This window comes from Daktulosphaira vitifoliae, unplaced genomic scaffold (genome assembly GCF_025091365.1).
Source record: "Daktulosphaira vitifoliae isolate Bord-2020 unplaced genomic scaffold, ASM2509136v1 Scaffold_5, whole genome shotgun sequence".
Lineage (NCBI taxonomy): Eukaryota > Metazoa > Arthropoda > Insecta > Hemiptera > Phylloxeridae > Daktulosphaira > Daktulosphaira vitifoliae.
This window is the reverse complement of record NW_026099576.1, coordinates 30,104,267-30,126,445: the sequence shown is the minus strand read 5'-3', so window position 1 is coordinate 30,126,445 and position 22,179 is coordinate 30,104,267. Positions and strand designations below refer to the sequence as shown.

General features: G+C 24.3%; 2 protein-coding genes across 6 annotated transcripts in view; both read right to left on the bottom strand.

Annotated features, from left to right (window-relative positions):
• Positions 1-10,485, bottom strand: part of LOC126907270 (chloride channel protein 2) — a 30,139-nt gene extending 19,654 nt beyond the window's left edge. The window contains exons 1-3 of one of the 2 annotated variants that reach the window (XM_050688415.1): positions 10,322-10,485; positions 10,100-10,257; positions 9,881-10,028 (exon numbers count right to left, since the gene is read on the bottom strand). In XM_050688415.1, the coding sequence (XP_050544372.1) occupies positions 9,881-9,937 (57 nt within the window). In that variant the 5' untranslated portion in view covers positions 9,938-10,028; positions 10,100-10,257; positions 10,322-10,485. Of the gene's footprint in view, positions 1-9,880; positions 10,258-10,321 lie in introns of both variants that reach the window. The other variant, XM_050688414.1, reaches the window with a different exon arrangement.
• Positions 10,486-15,010: 4,525 nt separating this feature from the next.
• LOC126907286 (synaptobrevin-1-like) lies at positions 15,011-21,908 on the bottom strand. 4 transcript variants are annotated; one of them, XR_007704445.1, is made up of 8 exons: positions 21,857-21,908; positions 18,037-18,119; positions 17,889-17,967; positions 17,319-17,398; positions 17,201-17,252; positions 17,062-17,091; positions 16,856-16,892; positions 15,011-15,154 (listed from the first exon to the last, which is right to left on the bottom strand). XR_007704445.1 is itself a non-coding variant. In XM_050688448.1 (7 exons), coding segments are annotated over exons 1-7 (339 nt in total). In that variant the 5' UTR covers positions 21,864-21,908; the 3' UTR covers positions 15,011-15,153. The 4 variants fall into 4 exon arrangements, 3 of the variants coding, with proteins under 3 accessions (XP_050544405.1, XP_050544406.1, XP_050544407.1); XM_050688448.1 differs by lacking the exon at positions 17,062-17,091; XM_050688449.1 differs by lacking the exons at positions 17,062-17,091; positions 21,857-21,908 and adding an exon at positions 18,381-18,587.
• Between the last annotated feature and the right edge of the window lie 271 nt (positions 21,909-22,179).

Here is a 22,179-nt window from a genome sequence, read left to right as displayed (position 1 = left end):
CATGAATATCGATTTATATTTCATACAATAAATCACATATAATATATAGTTGTTCTTGCCTAGCATCTCATGAAAACTAATAAGCATAATATTTTTAAACAAAAGAATTTTTAACTAAAATCAAAAAACTGTTGTAGTCAATTAAAATTTTTTCAGAAAAAAATAATGAACTACTGTACATTTTTACATTTGTATTAGCAAATATCAAAGAATACAATAATTGCCTAGTTTAAACTGAAATCTATAACTAATAGAAACAAGGTTATTTCTATTACTAACATATTGTTTAAGTCGTGATTAAATTTCCATTTACCCATAACAAATAAATGCATAATTATTATCATAAATGTAGAGCTTAATATACTTAGGATAAAATAAGTATAATAGTACAGATTATACTTATAATTTTTGTTAGTTATATGTTTTTAAGCTCGACATCCTATGATTAATAATATATACTATGATTTATAATGACAAACATTTTTTAGATATACTTTTAGGAATAACTACGCAATGTTCGTTGCAACCATAATATACACTATGATCAATAAGTACCGGGAATGACTCATTTAAACAGCACGCGGTTGTCAAATCCGGTTATTTTTTTTTTCTCAAGTTGGTACACCCTTATTTGATGTCTCTGATAATTTTGAGCAGTATCGCATCATTATTATGTGTTTGACAGCTGTAAACAATAGATAACTTTTTTTATTTCGTCGCATTTTATAATGGATAAATCAGTAGAGCAGAGAATCTGTTTGAAATTTTGTGTTTCCAACGATATTACGTGCAAAGATGCATTGGAAATGTTAAAGAAAACATATGGGGACTCTATTATATCGAAAACCAGAGCATACGAATGGTATAAAGAGTTCAAAAATGGCCGTGAGGTGTGTGAGGGTTTGCCACGTGCGGGTCGTCCATCAACATCAAATACCGAAGAAAACGTCGCAATTGTGAAGAAATTAGTTTTAGAAAATCGTCATGTGAGTATAAGAGACATTGCTGATGAAGTAAAAATCTCTTACGGAACGGCACAGCACATAATTTCCGATATTATGGGCATGCGACGCGTTGCAGCACGGTTAGTGCCAAAGGAGTTGAATTTACTCCAAAAAGAGCATCGAAAGGGTGTGGCCGAAGAAATGATTTGGGAGTCATCTAACGACCCTACATTCATGAAACGCATCATAACTGGCGACGAGACATGGGTCTACGAGTATGACGTGCTAACTAGCCAGCAATCATCCGAATGGCGTGCTCCCCACGAACCAAATCCAAAAAAAGCACGCCAAAGTCGCTCAAAAATCAAGGTTATGCTCACTGTATTTTTTGATTACCGTGGTGTAGTGTACTTTGAATACTTGCCAAATGGCCAAACCATTAATAAGGAGTATTACATCGTTGTTATGAAGCGTTTGAGGGATGCAGTGCGTCGTAAACGGCCGGATTTGTGGGCGGCCAAAAATTGGATTTTACACGACGACAACGCGCCAGTTCACAAAGCCAAACTAGTGCAAGACTATTTAATGAAACACGACGTTGTACAACTTCAACAAGCACCGTATTCACCCGACTTAGCACCGTGTGACTTTTTTTTGTTCTCCCGACTTAAATTGCCGCTTCGTGGGCGTCATTTTGAGTCGCTGGATACGATTAAAGAGAATGCGACGAAGGAACTCAAGGCTATTTCGGCTCAGACCTTCCAGCGCTGTATGGATGACTGGGTTAAGCGCAGGCATCTTTGTATCGCTTCAAATGGAAGCTATTTTGAAGGAGATAAAATAAATTTGGAAGAAAATTAACTTAATTTTGTTTTATTGACTCATTCCCGGTACTTATTGATCATAGTGTATATACAGAGTGATCGAAATCTGGTAAGACACTTATTTTCTCAGAAACTATTGAGAATTTAAAATTTTTGTAAAAAGAAAAATTATTAAGTTTATAAAACTCTACAATAATAGTTAAATGAATTTTTTTTGTTATCCCTTCAGAGATAAAAATGTTTATTTATAATTTTTTTAAATCGGAACCACTATTTTTGATTTGATAATATGACAGAAAAAAAAATTATAAATAATTTTGTTCTTATAATTTTTTTTATCCGAACAACTGTTTACGTTTTATAACTTTTTAAAGATTTTGACTACCAGAAAAAATATTGTCATTTATTACGTTTCATAATATCGGTAGCAGTGCAACCAGTAATTTTGTTAGAACCTTAAGTCTTACAAAACCATAGACTTAGCTATTAATAATACACCGAAAACCCGGTTTGAATCTATTATTGTTATCACTCATTTAGTGAGTAGTACATTTTTATTACTAATTTACCTGTCATAACTTGATCAATAAAATTTGGTTTATGCAACTGCAATAAAAAATAATGACTTCTGTATTTAATACAGTAAAATGACAATAGAAATTTGGTCTAAAATAACTTAACTATAACAAGCTGTAACGGACGAACGTATTTTATTGATTAACTATTTTTTGCTATATCCAAAGAAAAAATTAATCGTATTTTGAAGAAAATTAATGTTTGTGTGCCACTGAAAAATCAAAGTGGAAAATAGCTTGTTCTAACGTGTCTTATATAACGGACCAGACCTTAAGCAAATAATATATAATATATAAGGACCTAATGTCCTTTTTTTTCATCATTACTTTAATTTTAGCAAAAAAATTACTATAACATGTTTAACAAAGTAAAAAATATTAAATTTCCTATTAAAATGATTTTTGAATAAGCCTAAAGGGAATACCTCATTAAGAGGCTTCAACCTTATACCCAATACATTTTACTATATTCTCTTTTTGAATTTTCCTGATTTTAATAATAACATTTTTAGATATAGTTTTCTATAGTTTTCACTGATTCTGAAGTAATATTTTTTCTGAAAAACACTTATCATGCCCNTAGCTTTTTTTTTTTAAGTCCATGCGCATGGTTGTATTATGCGCAGTGATTCATTTCTGCTGATACGTATTATGAACTTTAATTATATGGTGTATTATGTATTATTATTAGGACACTATTTTGTATTTGCCTATTTATATCAAGGAATGTTATATGTTATATATAAATTTCATGACGTTATGATTATTTAAGTTTGTACTTTCATTATAAGAACAGTACTAAGTACAGAGTTAATAATTTTCTTTTTTCTCATATATGATGTATGATACTATGTGTTTATCTTTTGAATTGGGGTTCATCTATGATAACTATGATGTTCATCGTTAAATCGCAGTTACCAATATATTTATCAAAATTAAATTTTTATTTTTATTTTTATTTTTAATATTAATTTAAATTTAAATTTACAGTGTGCCACTTATAATAACCTGCTAAATTTTTTTAAATTATTCTATAATATAAACACAATTATTATAATTAGATTATTAATAATTTTTGTGTATAACAGGGGTGTATTTAAGAGAGATTGGCCTCTCCTTGAACAAGCGCTATCAATATTTTTTTAGGCAACTTCTAATATATAAGGACCTAATGTCCTTTTTTTTCATCATTACTTTAATTTTAGCAAAAAAATTACTATAACATGTTTAACAAAGTGAAAAATATTAAATTTCCTATTAAAATGATTTTTGAATAAGCCTAAAGGGAATACCTCATTAAGAGGCTTCAACCTTATACCCAATACATTTTACTATATTCTCTTTTTGAATTTTCCTGATTTTAATAATAACATTTTTAGATATAGTTTTCTATAGTTTTCACTGATTCTGAAGTAATATTTTTTCTGAAAAACACTTATCATGCCCGGCGTAGCCGGGTACTTCTACCGGAATCAGTGGCCTACTTATGATGAGGGTCCGAAGAGGCTTACGTGCCGAAGGCGCGTAAGGCTCGAAGGGCCCCGGGTCTGGGGCAGAGCCCCAGCTAGGCGGAGCCTAGTCATTAATGAATAAAAGAAAAATAAAGTTTCTATAAAATTTCATTTATTTAAGATAACTTTATAATGTACATTATAGCATACAGACACTAAAATCTTAGGTGCAAATAGTGTTTTAAATTTGGGAATGACAATATTTTAAAATGATATTGAAATAAGCTCGTGGGTGCTAATGTTATCTCAGGGAGTGACAAAGCACCCCCCGTAGTATATTAGGTAGCACTGTAAAAATATTAGTATAAGTATTTTGTGTATATATAAAATAAATCAGTTTTTATTGTGAAACTCATCCAATTAGTTTACATTGTCGCAGTCGGTTACGAGATTTTTATTTTATAAGCGACATACAGTTTAAATAATGTATAATTGGTTATTTAATTGTTAAATTTTATAATATTAAAAAGAGGGTGTGTCATGATGGATATGAATTAAAAAGATAATTGGTCCAATTATTTAAAAAAAGTTTATATATATACTATCTAATAACATAGAAAAATATGTTCAAAAAGAGACAAACATATTTGATAAAGGTTGACCGAAGTTGCAAAATATATTTTTTGGTATTCCTGATTATAATATTGTCCTCAAGGAAAACTGTATTTGAGCTTACTATTGAAATTTTGATCGATATTTTTTACCTGAAGCAAATGATTTTTATAAACCCTATGTATTAAAAAAAATGCGAAAACTAGAAAATGAAACTATCCGACAATTTGTCGCTAAACTTAGGCAATAAGAATTAAAATTTAATTTTGCTTATTGCAATATGAAAATAACAGACCAAATTATCGAACATTGTTTATCAAATGAACTTATCGAAAAAATACTGGGTAAAAATGATTTGGTATTAAATAAGTTCATTGAAGAAGTATGAAAGTATGAAAATATGCACTAGTAAACTAATAGTTATATATGACTATTATATTACTGAAAAATCAGTTACAAATTGAATATGCAGATGAGAAAAAAATTCAATGAAATAATAAGAGAGGTGACTGGTTTTATAAAAACAAAATAAAACTAATAAGCTCAAACATAATGTCTGCATGAATTCACATAGTAATAAGTAGAGAAGGTTCTGTTATTACTGCATAGAGGGATGATGCCAAATATGTTAAACATGATAAATTTTCTAAGAAGTTTTGTTGTGAATCTCATTTAATTAATTTACACCCCCTTATTAACGCCCATGACTAAAGCGATAGTATTAAAATATACAATTTATTATCATTAATTTACATACTGAACGGGAATGAAGATCAATCACAAAAAATCATAAAATTAGCATCACTATTCGCGTATTAGATAACATTAAGATATGTAATCATTTTTTACATTTATGTAAACAAGTTACGATAAACTTTGCGATTACAATTTAAAAAATAATGGACATTGAACTGAAAAACATTGGTCTGAAGTATATTATTATTAATATTTTTCTTTTCATTTCTCGTCCAAGATTATCATTATAATTTTAAGAATGTATTGCCGTATATAAATATAGGTTTAGGTAGGTCAATTTAATTATTATTTATATTATATAGCTAAATCCAAATAAACATGTATTACTGTTTAAATGTTTATTATTAGTTTGATCATCGCACCACAATAATAATTCTACTAGTAGTTCATTTTATATTGTGGTATCAAATAAGCAAAATAATTTTTTGGAAATTTTTCGAGCTGAGGCAATTAATATTTTTAGAATAAAACCGGCCTAACAAGTTTGATTCAATTTAAATAATCAATTTATGGTTGAAAAAAGAGTAACATAAAATTTGAATAATTAAATAGTATTAAAATAAAATTTCAAATATATAAAATCAGTATAGGTTGAATGTTTTACTATGACTCAAACATTATTTTAAAAAATATAAAACATAATATAGTAACTATATTATGTTTTAGAAATAACTGTTATTTCTATTCAGAAGTTAATAGTATCTATACTAGTTTAATTCAATAGCTTCCAAAAAAATATTGATTTTGTCCACCCCCTATTCTTCTTAAAATTTTATGAAATTAAGTTTTTTAAAGGGATTATGTATGTTTAGACAACTTACAGACTAGAAAATAATCTATTTAAAATGATAATTCATATTGAATATTAATTATCTATATTAAAGACAGGTCAATAACAACTTTTTGACTACTATTTTAACATATATTGACATTTTTTACAACAAGGTAGTAATAGCTGGGTTCATTAATGTCTAGGGATAAAAGTTAATACCGCGCTTCACTGTCTTTATATTAAAGTGTTAACAAATTTCAAAATACTAGTTCAAAAGTTGTTATTAATAAGTCATTTTTTTGGATAGATCATTTTCTAGTTTGGAAAAAATATGTTCCATTAAAAAAACTATAGTAGCTAAAAGTTTAGGGGAAATAGGGCAAACAGGAACAAATTTTTTGAAAGTTATAGAACATAGTGTATTATTACTTTTTGAAAGGAAAATATTAACATTATATTTTATGTTTTTAAAGATATTGTGCGAGTCATAGTTAAATAATCACATTATATACAGTATGATCTATTTATCACAACCTAATCAATTATTTGCAAAATAAATAAAATACAGAAAAAAACTATTTGGTTTTCTTTAGTTACATATAATTCTTTAAATATTATTATATTATTTTTGTTTAAGTCTTAATTACTTTTTTTATCCCTTATAACTAATTGGGTTATCAACTTTATTTATTTTTTTTAATTGAAACATACATATTTAAGTAATTTATAAAATAAAAATTATTCCATTATAATAATTAAAAGTCAATAACATCTATTGCGCCAGTACTTAGGAAATTACACCAAAGGATTTTCAAATCTAGACTGAGGAGAAGCGCAATTATAACATTAGACAATTCTCGATCGTACTCTGTCTTCCGCCTAAGTATAACAATCTTAATAACTTTTGAAGTATGTCTAAAACTTGATATCAACAAGTAATTTTCTCAATTAAACCATTTCCTATTTTATAAGGTAGTTAAATACGTACGTTGCTTTTTAAAAAAATAAAGTCGACACTCCAATAAATTATAAAGGCTGTAAAAAGTAATTAATAACTGATAAAAAAAGAACTATTTGTAGCTAAAGAAAACTAAAAAATTATTTTTTCAATATTGTGTTTATTTTTCAAGTAATTGTGTGGATTATGTAACCGGATTTACCTGAATAATATAAAGAGTATTTCAGGAATATGTATACTACATATTAAGTTGTATACATATTTATATACTTACATATAATATAGATTTAATACTAATCTGTAAGCTTTAGTTTTGTTTATAAAATGCTCAAATAATTAAAATATAATCCTAAATAAAATATAAGTTACGAAAAATTGATTTTATTTTATTTAACATACAGTCTGTAAAACATTAATTCTAATAGACCTTCTAAAAAAAGAAAGATTTTTTAATTAACTCCTAAAAATATGTTTATTTAAATTAGGTTTGTATTTAAATTCACATTTAAAGTTTCTCATGATAAATAAATATTGAATTTTTAAAATTATCTTAGTCTTATAGTATTATAATTACATGTTTTATACATAACGTGTGCTCTGTGATTATTTGAACTTTTTGAAAATAATAGACATTAAATATAGAGACGTAAAGGGTATCAAAATATTACGCATTATTTTTTTAATTATTTCAATTTGAGACTTACTTTGATAATAATTTTTAAGATACGTAATTAAAACTACTTTAAAGAAGCTCTTAAGAAAGTTTACTTATATTTTGATTATACATACAATCAAAATCACTTCATGTGTATCAAATAACTGATAGTTATTACTATAATAGATTTTTATATCATAATGACTAAGTTTTAGTTGTAATAACGGCTGCTAATAAACCAGTTATTACAACAAAAAAAAAAACCGTAAATCATAATCTAGCAGTTTTATTCTTTTATAATAATTATGTAAATATAATATGATACTTATTTTGGGCATGGGTTTCTTAAAAAAATAATTTAAATAACGCTACTTTTTATTATATGTTACTGAGTCTTTATTTTATATCTTTAATTACATCTGAGATATCCCTGACATTTTTTTTTATATCATGTATTTAAAGTTTTTATAATATAAACGCTATATTAATAAAAAAAAATTATATTCAATACTATTTAATTTTAATTGATAACTATAATAAAAAATAGGTACTAGATTATTACTTAAACCCATTTTTGTAAATTTTAATTTTTTAATAATATTTCAAGGCCTCAGTTATAAAATTAATATATTGAATTTATATTGCATCAGTTAAAGAAAAAATATTAAAGTAATAATACTTAGAATGAAGCGTGGGAATACTATGATGTAGGTTATTGTTCTAAGCTTTTATCATATTAAATAACTGAAGAATTTGTATAAAATTTCTTATACAAAAAGTTTACTTAAGTAAATTTAAGTAACATTTTGTACGAGTATTTTCCTTAAAATCAATTCGACAGTTAAACGTGAAAATGAATTATGTCATAAAGAATTGATTACTATAATTTATTACTTAATGGCGATAAGATGTAATAATGATTTATCTGGCTATTTGTACAACTATGCAATACTTCATAAAGAAAAAGACAAGTGGACCTTAAACGATAAAACGTAAAATAAACATTTATAGCACCGGTAGTACATTAATGTTAACAACATTAGCAACTGACTAAAAATTGTTTTTCATATTTTTTATTTAAAATTTTATTTCTTTCAATTTAATATACATAACATATTTTTATCAATAGCAACAAGTAACACAAATAAGTAGTTAGTGTTAAATCGTTATTAAATTTTACATAGATATAATTAATATTGTATTTTATGTAAGTAATTTTTTTGCAATAATATGTGCAATTATCTCTTTGAACATTGAAAAAATCTATGTAATGAAGTACATTAATAAACATAAATTATTTTAGGTTAAAAAGAAAATCAAAAATTGTTTTACTTAATTACAATTCTAAACAGTGTTGTAACCAGTTATATTCCAGAGATACTAGAGGCTCCTAACGATTTTAAGGGTGACAATAATAACATTATCGTTGTCTAAAAATAGCTACATAGCTATTATTGAAATTGATATTTAAATTAAAATTTAGTTGAAAATCATATTTTTGTAATATGAAAATATAAAACATTTTTTTTTTCTGATTCCACTAATACTTAGAGTTCCCTTTAGAAAATTTTTCTGAATTTCCATTTTCTTCAATAGTCAAAGAATAATCAGATACGGATAGGTTTTAAAATACGTTATTTAAACAAATAATAGATGTAGAAGAAAAAACATAGGATTTATAAAATAAATTCGAGGGAAAATTATTGTGTTAGTCGTAAAGGTCATTGTATTTATTAAATGTACAAAGAATTATTAAAAATATGTAACTAAATAATGAATTAAAATAAAATACTGTTAAATTAAATGCATTTCTATTATTTAAGTATTAATAAATGTATATAAACACCTTAAACAGTTATTTAATTTATATAATATTCAATGTTAGACTACAAAATAGAATAATAATTATTTTAATATTCTGAAAAATGTATTGGTTATGCTAGTTTACTTTATAAATTAAAATCAATAGATAAAACATTTTTTTAATTATGAACAAAATACAATTTTAACTTTATTTATCTATTTTATTATATGTTTTCTAGTTGTTTGAAACCTCAGTTCATACTGTCATATTTTCTTACATTTTTATAGTAGTAGTATATATATTTTTATATTTATAGATTCTTTTACAGTTTTTGTTAATTTTTAATCAGTAAAATATTCATATGACAAAATCCAACGTTTTAACATAAATTTAAAATAATAAATTATGATTTTATGTGTATATTAAAAATATATAGATAAAATTTTAATAAAAAAAAAAAATAGAAAATGCTTGGATTAGCAGTTGTATTTCATTTATCAAAATAAAATAAAGAGAGATATTTACTTACCAAAGTGTGATGATATTCGTGGAAATCTCCTGGTAGTCTTCCATTTTCGGTATCCATTAAAATAAAGTTTTAGCTAGTTATAGATTTTCAAAAATATTTTTATGAATTTATTATGTAGATATGTCACTTCAAATTGAAATAAATACTTCTAGCAATATTAAATTATAAAATAAATAATAATTCAAACAACGATTTTTGCGAAATAATTCTCCTAATTACAAAATTGAGAATGCGCAACTTCTCTTTTCGACGATGACCACATGACTGCAAGTTAATAGTTACTCGGCTATTTTCCAGTTAGCAAATTCAAACAATAATAACGGATTACGTACTTACATATAGCACACACACTAATAACCCTACTGTTCAATGACTACCTAAAGAATAACAAGTTTAGGTAAATTCTAACGGATTTAATTGTATTTAATTAAGAAACAAAACCTGGTCCTCAAACAATAATTCCGAAACAAATTTTATGTTTTCGTTAAAATTACTGTTGGCATTGTATGAAAATGTTTTTGATAATAAGCGTGTTGTAAAAAAAAAATTGCAATTTGAACTTTTCAAAAGATAACGTAATTTAATTTTTCAAACGTGGAACGATAGGAATTATTATACTTTGAGCTATTAACAATCTACCATCCATTAAAGACAAAGAGTAGATACACAGCTCGTGCAATAGAGACATCTATAAAAAAAATATTTAAAGCGTACATAATAATAATCAATGTCAAGTAGTATTAAGTTGTAATCTAGATTTTTTTTAATTATTCGTCGGTCATATAAATTTTATACTGAAATGTTTTGTAAAAACATTAACAAATTTAAAATTATATAAATCAATAATTTTAATAAATCTTTATTTTTAATTTGTTCATCGAATTTGACATATTTCATACTAAATATATTTATTTTATTACTTACGTAATTTTTCTTAAGTAATATTCTATTTTATACATATAATAAAAATGTTAAGTTAAAATATCATAATAAACAACTTTGAATAGTTCGTTAAAAACATTTCAATCCATCGTTTGTTTTCAAATAAGTACGGTAGAGTTTTTTTTTTTATTAAGAACCGTGTTTTATTTATTTCCTTTACTCAAAATGTAATATGAAATTCCAATAATTTGTTTTATTAAAATTTTTATAGACGTTAAATGAAAAATGCTTCATTTTTCTTTGCCAAACACCTGAGCTTAATCGCCAATTTAAAAAAAAATACGCAAGAGTTAATTATTTAAAATGAAAATTCTATATTACTATGAAAGAGAAGTATCTTTATAAATTTTATTTCAAAACTGGATTAATTTAATTTATTGTAAAAAAGTTAATAATTGGAAAGGTAAATGTAGGAGTTTTTATTATAAAAATTTTTTCATACAAAATGTCTAAAATAATAATAAAAGTGTATAGTATATTAGACCAAGGGAGAAAAATTATTTTATTTTATACTAATATACTATTTATATCAATATTTTATACTTAAAATGCGTTAAGAAATAATCGCCGACATCATTTTCAGTGGTTTTCCACATTTATGGTTTTATTAGACAGTCCATTTTCAATGCCTTTACAATAAAAATTATGACAATAAATTTGTAATATTATCATAATAAAATGTGCAAAATGCGGGCATCAGTCAAATTTTTTAAAAATTAATTACCATCAGTGGCTTATTATACATTTTATTTTAAGAGAAGTTTTGCATGAATTATAACAAATTATTATCCTACTCTATATTAAATTGAAATTTAGTTATAAAAGGTTCGGATTAAAAATCGAAAACTCATTGTAAAACGTTTCTAATCTTAATTTTAACATTTAAAGTATTGTAAAATTCTACAATTTGCTATTTGGCATAATGATTGCATCACATGATTTTAAATTTATCGGTAATCATATTAAAAATTAAATTTTATTCTATGTATAATAGTTCCAAGTAGTTTTAATTGCTGCAGTAATTTAAGGTAAGTATATTCATAATGAAGCTAACCTATAGTAACCGTCTGGTTAGTAGTGGAAAGGAGTGAGGTAGGCAAACTCTCCCCTTACAACACAGTAAAGATTATATTATGAAGATATTATGTTCTTTTTAAAAATTTTAAATGAAGATTTAATGACCAAAAAAGGTTCATAAAATTAAAACTTAGGTTTTCTCAATTAAGTTTTAATTTTCTCCTTAAAGATGCTGACTCATCGTGCCTTGAATTTTTTTTCAGACGAAATTCATTAAAAATGTACGCAATTTACTTTAAATCCTAATAACTTTTATTTAAATAACATATTGTATATGTTAAAAACTTTCTGTAAAAACAATTTTTTCTTAAAATGAGAAAGTTGATTATATTGGCACACCCAAATTTATTTTTTTTATTTAGAGTAGCGTTTACAATTTGCATAAAAAGATTTTTTTGTTCTATGCTATCGTTTATAAATAGAAATATTTTGTACACCTTGAAGAGTTTTTTGTTCATTAGCGAATGACAACATAGCTGTAGTTTTATATCCTCTTACTAAATTCTGTCATTATCCATCGAACTATGGGAAATTGTTTTCTACTATTAGTTACATTTATGTGTATTTCATAATATGTAGCATTCATTATATACAAATCAAATAATAAATATGAAAATAGAACTATTATACATAAAAATAAAAAAGTAGATTCTCTGTTTTGTATCTAAAACATGATTCGACCTATTTTAATTCAGTGTTCAGACTTCCTAGTTAGTTTTTAAATAGACTCGCCGTCATCATGTAAACTAAATGTTGATTTATTTTTTTATGCTCAATTACAATTATTTAATTATTCGGGAATTCTTTTTATCGTTTAATTAATGATCATTTTACTCAATAAATATGAAACATAAAAATGATCTTTATAAAATTTGATTTTATTTTTATTTTTAAAAATCTACAATTAATAAATCATCAGATCATTAAGTAAACTATATAATTTGCAATAAAAAAATTTTACTTTAATATAATTAAGTTACCTAAATGATCTTGCAATATATTTTTTTAAGAAAGACAAAGATGAATGCTTAAATATTTTTATCCTTCCTAAATAAAATGTTATTTGGTTGTTATTACTTTTTAAGATATATTACTAATTTATTTTTATTTTATGTAATGTAAACTCTATACTTGTTATTAAGTAAATAGTGTACATAAACTAAAATTAAAAAATATTAAACTCAAAAAGCCACAAAAAAATAATCGATACGTATTTCGGGAACAGTAAAATAGTGTATTTGACACCGCCTAAAAATATGAAGATATTTTTACTAATATATATTTCTAAAATAATAAAGAACTGTTTTGCCTTAGCGTCAAATTAACATTTGGCAATTGACCACTTTCAAATACTGACACATATAACTAACGTCCTATACATCTCGTCTTTGCAAGGCATGGGCATCCGCAAATGGAATAGTTGCAGGACAGGAGCAGTTCAATATCTTTGACATTTTAATCATATCAATCTATAGTACTAAATCTAAGTAAAATGTTTATTAGTATTAAGAATGAAAAATATTTGTTCACAAAAATTAAACGATAAAATTTGTAAGATAATTAAATGTCCCAAGTTGGCCCATTTGACAGTACATCTTATATGAACATTAAGGTTCCACCAAAAATCGAATGTATTTTTATTTTTTCACGCTATCCATTAATTTTTATTTAATACTCATAACAATGAGGTATGCAAAATTTGGAATCGATCCATTATGGTTAACCCGTGCCCCCAGATTTATTAAGTTGAGTTGAAGATGCAAATTTAATAGAAATAACTGATTTATGTTCCATAACTTTTTTGTAAGCCTTAACATTTTTAGAATTTTTTCCTAAACGAATAATTAAAAATAAACAAAATCAGATAAAACATATTTTTAAGACTCTTACATGTTTTTGTGAGCTATTTATTAAGAAAACAAAATTGAAGTTATTTTTTTTTTGTTTCTTGTAAAATTTCCTTTACTTGAGTATTACTTTCAAAATTCATTAATCTCTTATTAAATTTGCCTCTTCAACTCAACTCAATAAGTCTGGAGGCACGGGTTAATCATAATGGATCGGTTCCAAATTTTGCATACCTCATTGTTATGAGTATTAAATAAAAATATATAGTAGTTACTACTACATATATACTACTACTATATTTAATAGTAGCGTGAAAAATTATAAACACATTCGATATTATGTTCATTGAACATTGCAGTTTTATTTTTTTTTGTTAAAATATAAGCCAACTAATAACGTTCCCTAAAATAAAAAATGTAAACTATAATTTGAAGAAAACTTAAAAAAAAGTATCAAAGGGCAATCCATACCTTGACACCAATTTTTTAATATTATAAAATATTAAAAATAGTCAAATCTTCAGAAAAATGAATAACTTTATTTTTTATAGAAAATATATTATAATTCAAAACTAATAGTAAAAATTGTTTGATTTTATTGAAATATTTTTTAGGTCATTTTTTTATACTACCATAAACATAGCATTAACAAATTTGATCAAACAAGTAGTTTGATTTTATTTATTAGATATTATTTTTTTTCACAATAATTTTCAAAATTGTCGGTAAAATATAAATGTTGTTTTATAAAATAAGTAATTATTAAAGTCTGACCAAAGTAGATAATGTTTAGTATCTATAAACATGATTCTTATTTCAAAGAAAAAGGGATCACATAAAATTATAAAAAAAATCACAAAATAAAACACAAATTTAAACATAAAAAAAATATATATATATATATATATGTATGTATATAAAAATATAATTAAAATATATGTAATATAAAATTTAATTGAACTATCCTAATAATAATAATGTATAACCATATCCAATTCAACTTCACTAAATAATTACAAAGATAAAATTTATCATTTCATATATTTGAATGGTTAAGTTGTGAAGTGAACTATACAATTTTTATTATAATATAATTTTAGAGAATACTACATATTAATAAAACAAAATTATGTTCAAAAAATAAGTTGATTTGCGTTTCAATATTTATTTATGGTAAAAATGTAACTAACAGTAACACTGTTAATAATAGTTAAAAATGCAATCATACAAATATTGTTTTACAATATAAAAGGCTTATATTGTGTTGTATCATAATTTATTATCACAAAAAAAAAAAAAAGAAAAAAAATTAATGAATCATATAATTATGTAGTTAATACATTTTAGTTAAAGAAATTTGTGGCTTCGATGTTTAGGATATGCTTCAATTAACTGGGAATGAAAGACCCTGGAAAAAATTATTTTAAGTAGAAATAACAATAAACACTGACAATTAAATCTAAAAAAAAGTAAAATTAAAGCTAATTAAAGTTAGTTTTACTTAAAACGTTATAAATATACACCATCATATAAATACTTAATATCATGTTTAAAATATTACTTAACTTAAATACAAATAATTTCAAAAAAATATTTTTTTTTTTTAATTTTGATATCAACAGAAACCTTTGAAAATATAAGTTAAAACTATGACTCAAGATGAAATACCATTTATACAGTAGAAATGTATTCAAATAAATCTGGGGCTATTTTCTTAAGCCTGATATTACACCATCATTATACTAGTGTAGTATCTTAAAAAACTTTTTTTAAAATAATCAAATTATAAGATTCAATCACTATTTTAATTAAATATTATTTATAGTATTTTATGATTTTACAGCTGAAATATTGTATCTACATTAAATTTAATTGAGAATATAATTTTTACTATAAGAATACATATTATTTAAATCATACTTAGACAAATTTTAAAGTCTGTTTAAATAACCAATATTTAAAAATAAGCTTCATACTTGTTGATATACCACAGAAAGGAAATATAGCTTCTTTTTTTTTACAGTATTTTTACATCAGATTTACCAACAACTCCTCAGATGCAAATTTGATATACGCAGGCGATATTGCATGTTTAGTATCAAGTAATTCCTAACACATAGCAAGCTACACTTACAAATACAATTCTCTCAAATCAAATACATGATCTTAATTTTAGATTAACGACTTGGTCGCTCCTTTTAAAAGAAAAATATAAAAGAGTAAACTGCCGACTAAGTATGCTAAGACCATTATTACTCAAAAACAAACTACTACTTTACAAAATCTTGCTAAAGACATATGATCATATGTTATTATCTGGAACTCAACGAGAAATTCTAAGATCAAAACAGTTTAAGCTTTTCAATCAATTTGTCTAAAATAATTACAAAAGCCCCATGTACATTTAATACACTTTTTTCCACTATTCTACAGAAGTTAAATCTTTTCATTCCAGATGTTACAATCACACGAGAATGAACTTGCATCTCAATTAGTAATTAAAACCTCTTAAAATGTACTAACAGAAGACTAAAAAGGAATAGGTCAAGAGATTTTTCTAAACTGATTTAATTTAATTATTTTTAGGTACCTCAGCTATGAGGTACCTTTATTATGGTATTTAAGTCTTATTTTTGTTATTAATTATTTAGATTACTTTATGTGTTGAAATGTATAACTGCAAATTTTCATTTAATAATAAAGAAAAGAAAACATATAATTCATACAGTTATTGACATTTTTTGAGTTACTACATTTAATGTGCATTAAAAGAGTAACAATAACACTACAATATGAACATTTGAGCAATTTTTTAGGAGGGAAAAAACAAATTTAAATTTTACCTGGTGTTTATTAAATATTGACATTTTTAAAAAGCAAAAAATAAATTTTTTCAATAAAATTTACTAGTAATTTTTTAGTTTATGATAAAAAATATTCTTCTCAATAAAAATGATAAAAGAAATCTTAAGAACTAATTTTTTGATTCATTAGATTTTGGTTATAAACTACAGAAATAACTTTATATCATTGATATTTTCAAAGATTAAATAAAAAAAATTTATTTACTTGATTTTTTTAAAGAAATATAAAACTATAAAATGCTTACTAATATCCCATATCTTTATAACAACTATAACCAAAGACTGCAAAAATGAAAGTAAATATGATTGATTAAAACATTTTACAGGACTAAAATCCCTGAATAATGCACTTAAAATAATTTTTATGTCTTTCAAAAAATAATATTCTGATTTAAGATTCTAGTTAATTTTTAAAAAATTATCAAAATTTGAAACGGGATCAATGTCATACCTATTTTATTAAGATACATCGATCATTAAGCTATTTTACAATAAAGGAAAAATGAATAAATTACTAAATATGTGAATTCTTAATTTTAAACTAAAGCATAAGTTAATTAATGAAGCAATTTAGTTTAATGAACACTTACAAACAATAAGGATCAATAGTATGGCCACAACAACTCCTAGAAGTATCATCATCTGTAAAAAAAAAAATATGAAAATAAATTAATTTTATTATAATTAAATTTATTAACTAATAATTACCTTTAAATTTTTCCACCACATTTTTCTTTTAAGTTTAGTTGCATGTTGTTCAAATTGTGATGCACCTTGTTGCAAGACATCTGTGAATAAAAGTATTTATATAAAAGATACACTTAATTATTTAATCTAAAATTACTTAAATGCTTTGACGATAAATATTTATGTTAATAGCTACAATAATAAACTAGACTAAACAAATGACTAACTATTAAATAATAAATGAATATAAAATTGATAATAATGATAACATTGAATAATATACGTATTATAATATTCAATACTCTAAAAGAACATTTCTAAGTTCAAACATCTAAATTTTGGTAGTAAAACTAAATTTATACTTACTTATAATATCCTACATAATTGTAAGCATAAACATTATGATAACATATATTACAAATGATTTACCAGGTTTATCAGATATCTGTTATAGTATATTATTATTCATATGTACTTTATACTAGGTTATAAAAATAATTTTTGAAACCCATAATTTTGAAGGTATTGTATAAAATAAAAATACTCAATTAATTAATTTATTTAAAATATTTATAATACTCAAATAATTACCAGCTCGATTATCCAATTCTGTGAGTTTTTGATCACGTTCCAAAACTTTTTCAACATTCACTCGCATAATTCCAACGACCTTGAAATAAATTTATACCCATTTTAATATTTTTGTTACTATTTATTTTGCATGTAAAATAAATCTTACTTCATCTACTTGAGCTTGTGATTCTTGAAGTTTCTTTTGAGAATCAGTTGGTTTTTTAGTGCCTTGTCCTCTGTCAGCCATTTCTGCAAGTAGCAAAAGTAAAGTTGGTATTTGCTATTTGACTTATAATAACTTTATAAATAATTTGATTATAGGAATACAACTTAAATCTAACAAATATATAATTAAATGTATGTTATTTTTATAGAATTTATTTCACTACACTGATAATTATTTAGAGCTTAACCTAAAATATTGTCACTAAATAAATAATTTTCATACAAAAAAAATTTAATTTAATAAATAATTTGTATTTTTAAATATTATACCATTAAAAACATTACCTTTCAGTTTTCTAATCGTACAAATTAGTAGTAAATAAAAAAATAAACAGGCGCAATGTCTTGATGTCAATGAAAATTTGAACTCAAAAAGATGTTTTGATTTTAATGAATACTGGAGTGTGGGGAATTGCTTTAATGGTCCTCTAAATACCTGTACTACCGGATTAAATATTATGTAGGTATGCACAAGCTATGGATGCAATACAACAGATGATGATGTAATCACAATAGAACGTCACAAATAGTTGATATGCTTTGAACTCAATGAAATTGTAAACGAATATAATTTACAATGTCTCTGATATTTCACTAAACACGAAAAACACCGGCTAAATAAATACTGAAGTTAGGTATGACATAGACATAGATATTTACATAAACCTGTAGTACAATATATTCATTAGACACAATTTTACTAATTACTCTATTAATACACAATGCAATCGAAACTCAAGTTAGCCAATGAATTCTATTTACTTTTATTATTTTAGCATAAGCGTTTAGTAGTATTTATGATTTAATCGTTTAAGTCATAAGTTACATAATTCTAATTGAACCTTAATTGTACTGAAATTAGTTTTTGTAATGCACCATCAATTTAACAAACAAAAACAGTAGTTAAAATAATAATCTAATTTTATCGGTGAGATTTCGACTTATTAATATTCTTCCAAAAATATTATAGTTATTTTTATCTGTGACTTGATTTTGACAATTAATGAAGTTACTTTGTTTTTATGTAGCATTAAAATTATTTAATAATTGAGTCGTTGAGATTTGTACGGTGTCTAAGAGTAATACAACGCAAATAATGATGTGGAACGAACCTTACGATTTTTACGTTTCTTTAAGATATAAAATTATATATAGACTTTTTGATTCTAAGGAAATAACTTGCAAGCAGTTCGCCTGAGGTAATAAATAATAAAAAAAAATATTTATGGTTAGTTTAATTTGTTTATTTAATACTTATTGCAAACAAGTGATTGTTGTACTGATTTTTTTATAATTGAATATAAAACATTTTATCACTTATAGTTTTAATAATAAAATGTCAAAACATTTGTCAAATGTTAAGTTACAAATACTTTTGAAACAGTTAAAATATATAAAACTATTAGCATTCATATGTATATGCTACTCTCAATATTATAATATTAAAAATATTTATGGAATCAAAATACTATGAAAAAATGTTGAACAAAAAATGTTAAAAAAAAATGGTGCTCTACAACAGTATTTGTAAAGTTATATTAAATTTAAATAATTAAAATAAAGTTTTCGCTTTTTCTTTCATACCAGTTACTACAAGTTTATTTCAAATTTAAAGGTCTGAACCTCTCGAATCTCTTCCCTCATATAGCTAGAAACCTATAAACATTGTAAATAAATTCGACTCCCCTCAAAAATGTGCTTCTATTTACACAAAATTCGGAATGTCAATTTCTTGTACAGCTTTAAAATTAGTAAGAGATAATCCTATTTAATTTGTATGGATATACCAGATTTTAAAGCAGAGCGGTAACATGAATTTAGGCAACCCTGATTTTTTCAGATTTAAATCATATCGAAGAAAAAAAAAATTGTTTATTATATGTTAGTACTTTAAATCACCACTCGACCTACATAAATATGATTATCAAAACCAGCAGCGGTCAAATAATTTTGCCATGGAAGAGAATGAAAAACTTTGTAATAGAAATCATAGGCTGTGACCCATATCCCGAGGATTTTTATTTATATTACTATTATATCAAGATGTTATTATGGAATATTAATAGGGTCATCCTGAAGCTAAAAATATGGGGGAAATGAAACATTTAACTTGTCAATTGAATAAACTTTTAAAAATTTTGCGACCTATTTTTGATAATTATTTTTTAGTAGTCTCTTCTAATATTAAAAAATTATCAACTAAAACGGTCACATTTTTCTAAGTATGGGTGTGTGGTACCCTCCGCGCTCCCTCTCTAAATTATATATATTTAATAATCAGACGGTTATATGTAAAGCTTCCAAGATATAAAATATACATAATAAAAATTGTACAAAAATGTCAAAAGGAAATGTCAATGAGGGGAAGGATCTATTCCCTTAATTCTTTACCATTTTAACGACACTAATTAAATTCAAGATTTTTTGGATATTAAATGTTATATATTAATCTTAAATCTTGATTCTAATCAAAGTTATCAATTATTATTAATCTCAAAATAAATTGAACAAAACCTTCCCATTATGAAATAATATTTATATTTCTGACAACAAATTGCCAATATCATGATTGGCACTAAAAATTGCAGAGTCTCGCGCCAATATTCATAAAAACAATTTTAATTGACAGTATGTTGATTATATTTATAGGTTTCGATACTGAATATAAGATTCTCCCTAAGAATTCTTGGGATTTGGGAATTCATTCGTTCCAAGCCATCCCTTAAAATAAATAATAAGATACAGTTTAAAAAAAATTTCTTTTATTCTCAATTGACCTGAGAATAGCTTATGAGTCCTATTAATAAATACAATTATCGGTGAAAATACCGAAAAAAATATCGAAAATTTCCGCGTAGTAGGGTGGGCCAGGCCTACATAGCTATAAAATGTATGATTAAATTAATGTAATTAATATTTAAAACTGATGTCTCTACTTCATTCTAATTAATCTGATTTAAGTTATTTATATAAATGATTATGTAGTATACCTATTGTTATTTCTAGAAATATTTTGTCTGCATGTGGTATGAAGGCATTTTTTTTATCAATTATTAGTTAAACTACTTAAAAACAGTAAAATTAAATACAAAATTTATTTTGAACTTTTGTCCATTATAAACTAAATTTAGAATTTTAAAAATATTCCGATTATCTGTAAATACTGTATAATTAAATTTAATTTTAAAGTATCTTTAAAAAATCATTGGAGTAAACTTCAATGGAACTACCATTCTCTTGAAAATACCAAGAGTGAAGTTAAAATTTAAACACCAACAAGAAGTTTATCAATCATCGAAACAAAAATCAACACTATATCTGATTTTAACGATTATTAACATGAAGAAGACTTTTTATTTAAAAAGCTTCCCAAGGAATTGACACCATAAAAATATTCCACTGATATGTAAATAGTATCTACATATCTATCTGAAAGATATATATCGATAAAGTGTTATCTTTTTACACTCAGTAATGAATGCAGAAGCACTTTAATCATGTGCAGATATTAAGAATAGTAAAAATTATGAAAAAAACACAATTTCCAAATAAATTTTATTTTTGCAAACATTTTATCGACTGTTTAATAAAGCCCTTCTTGAACAATTTAGCATGATTTTATGAAGTATTTTTCAAAAATGCATATTTTAAGATTATTTTCAGTGGTATAACTGAAATTTTTACTTTGGGAGAGCTATACACTTAAATAAAGTCAGTTCCAAAGCCGAAAGTGTATGGCAGAAGAGGCTCATATTCCTCACCAGACATGTATTGAGTGATAGAATGAGTATATTGACTCTCCAAGATTATTGCCTAAAAATACATTATAGAAATTATTAGTATTAATTTCAATATAAGGAAGATTTATAAATTCATTTTGGTTCAATGAGAAATTACCACAACAAGATAAAAAACAAACATATCAACTATTATTGTAAAGAAAATGTTATTACCCTATTTATTATGAGTATTCACGCATTTTAATCATTTTAACCATTACTAAGTATTAATGGGATGAATTAATTACGTTTTCCTGTTATTTATAATGCAATTGTTTTTCTTGTAAAGACTACTTACATTTTTT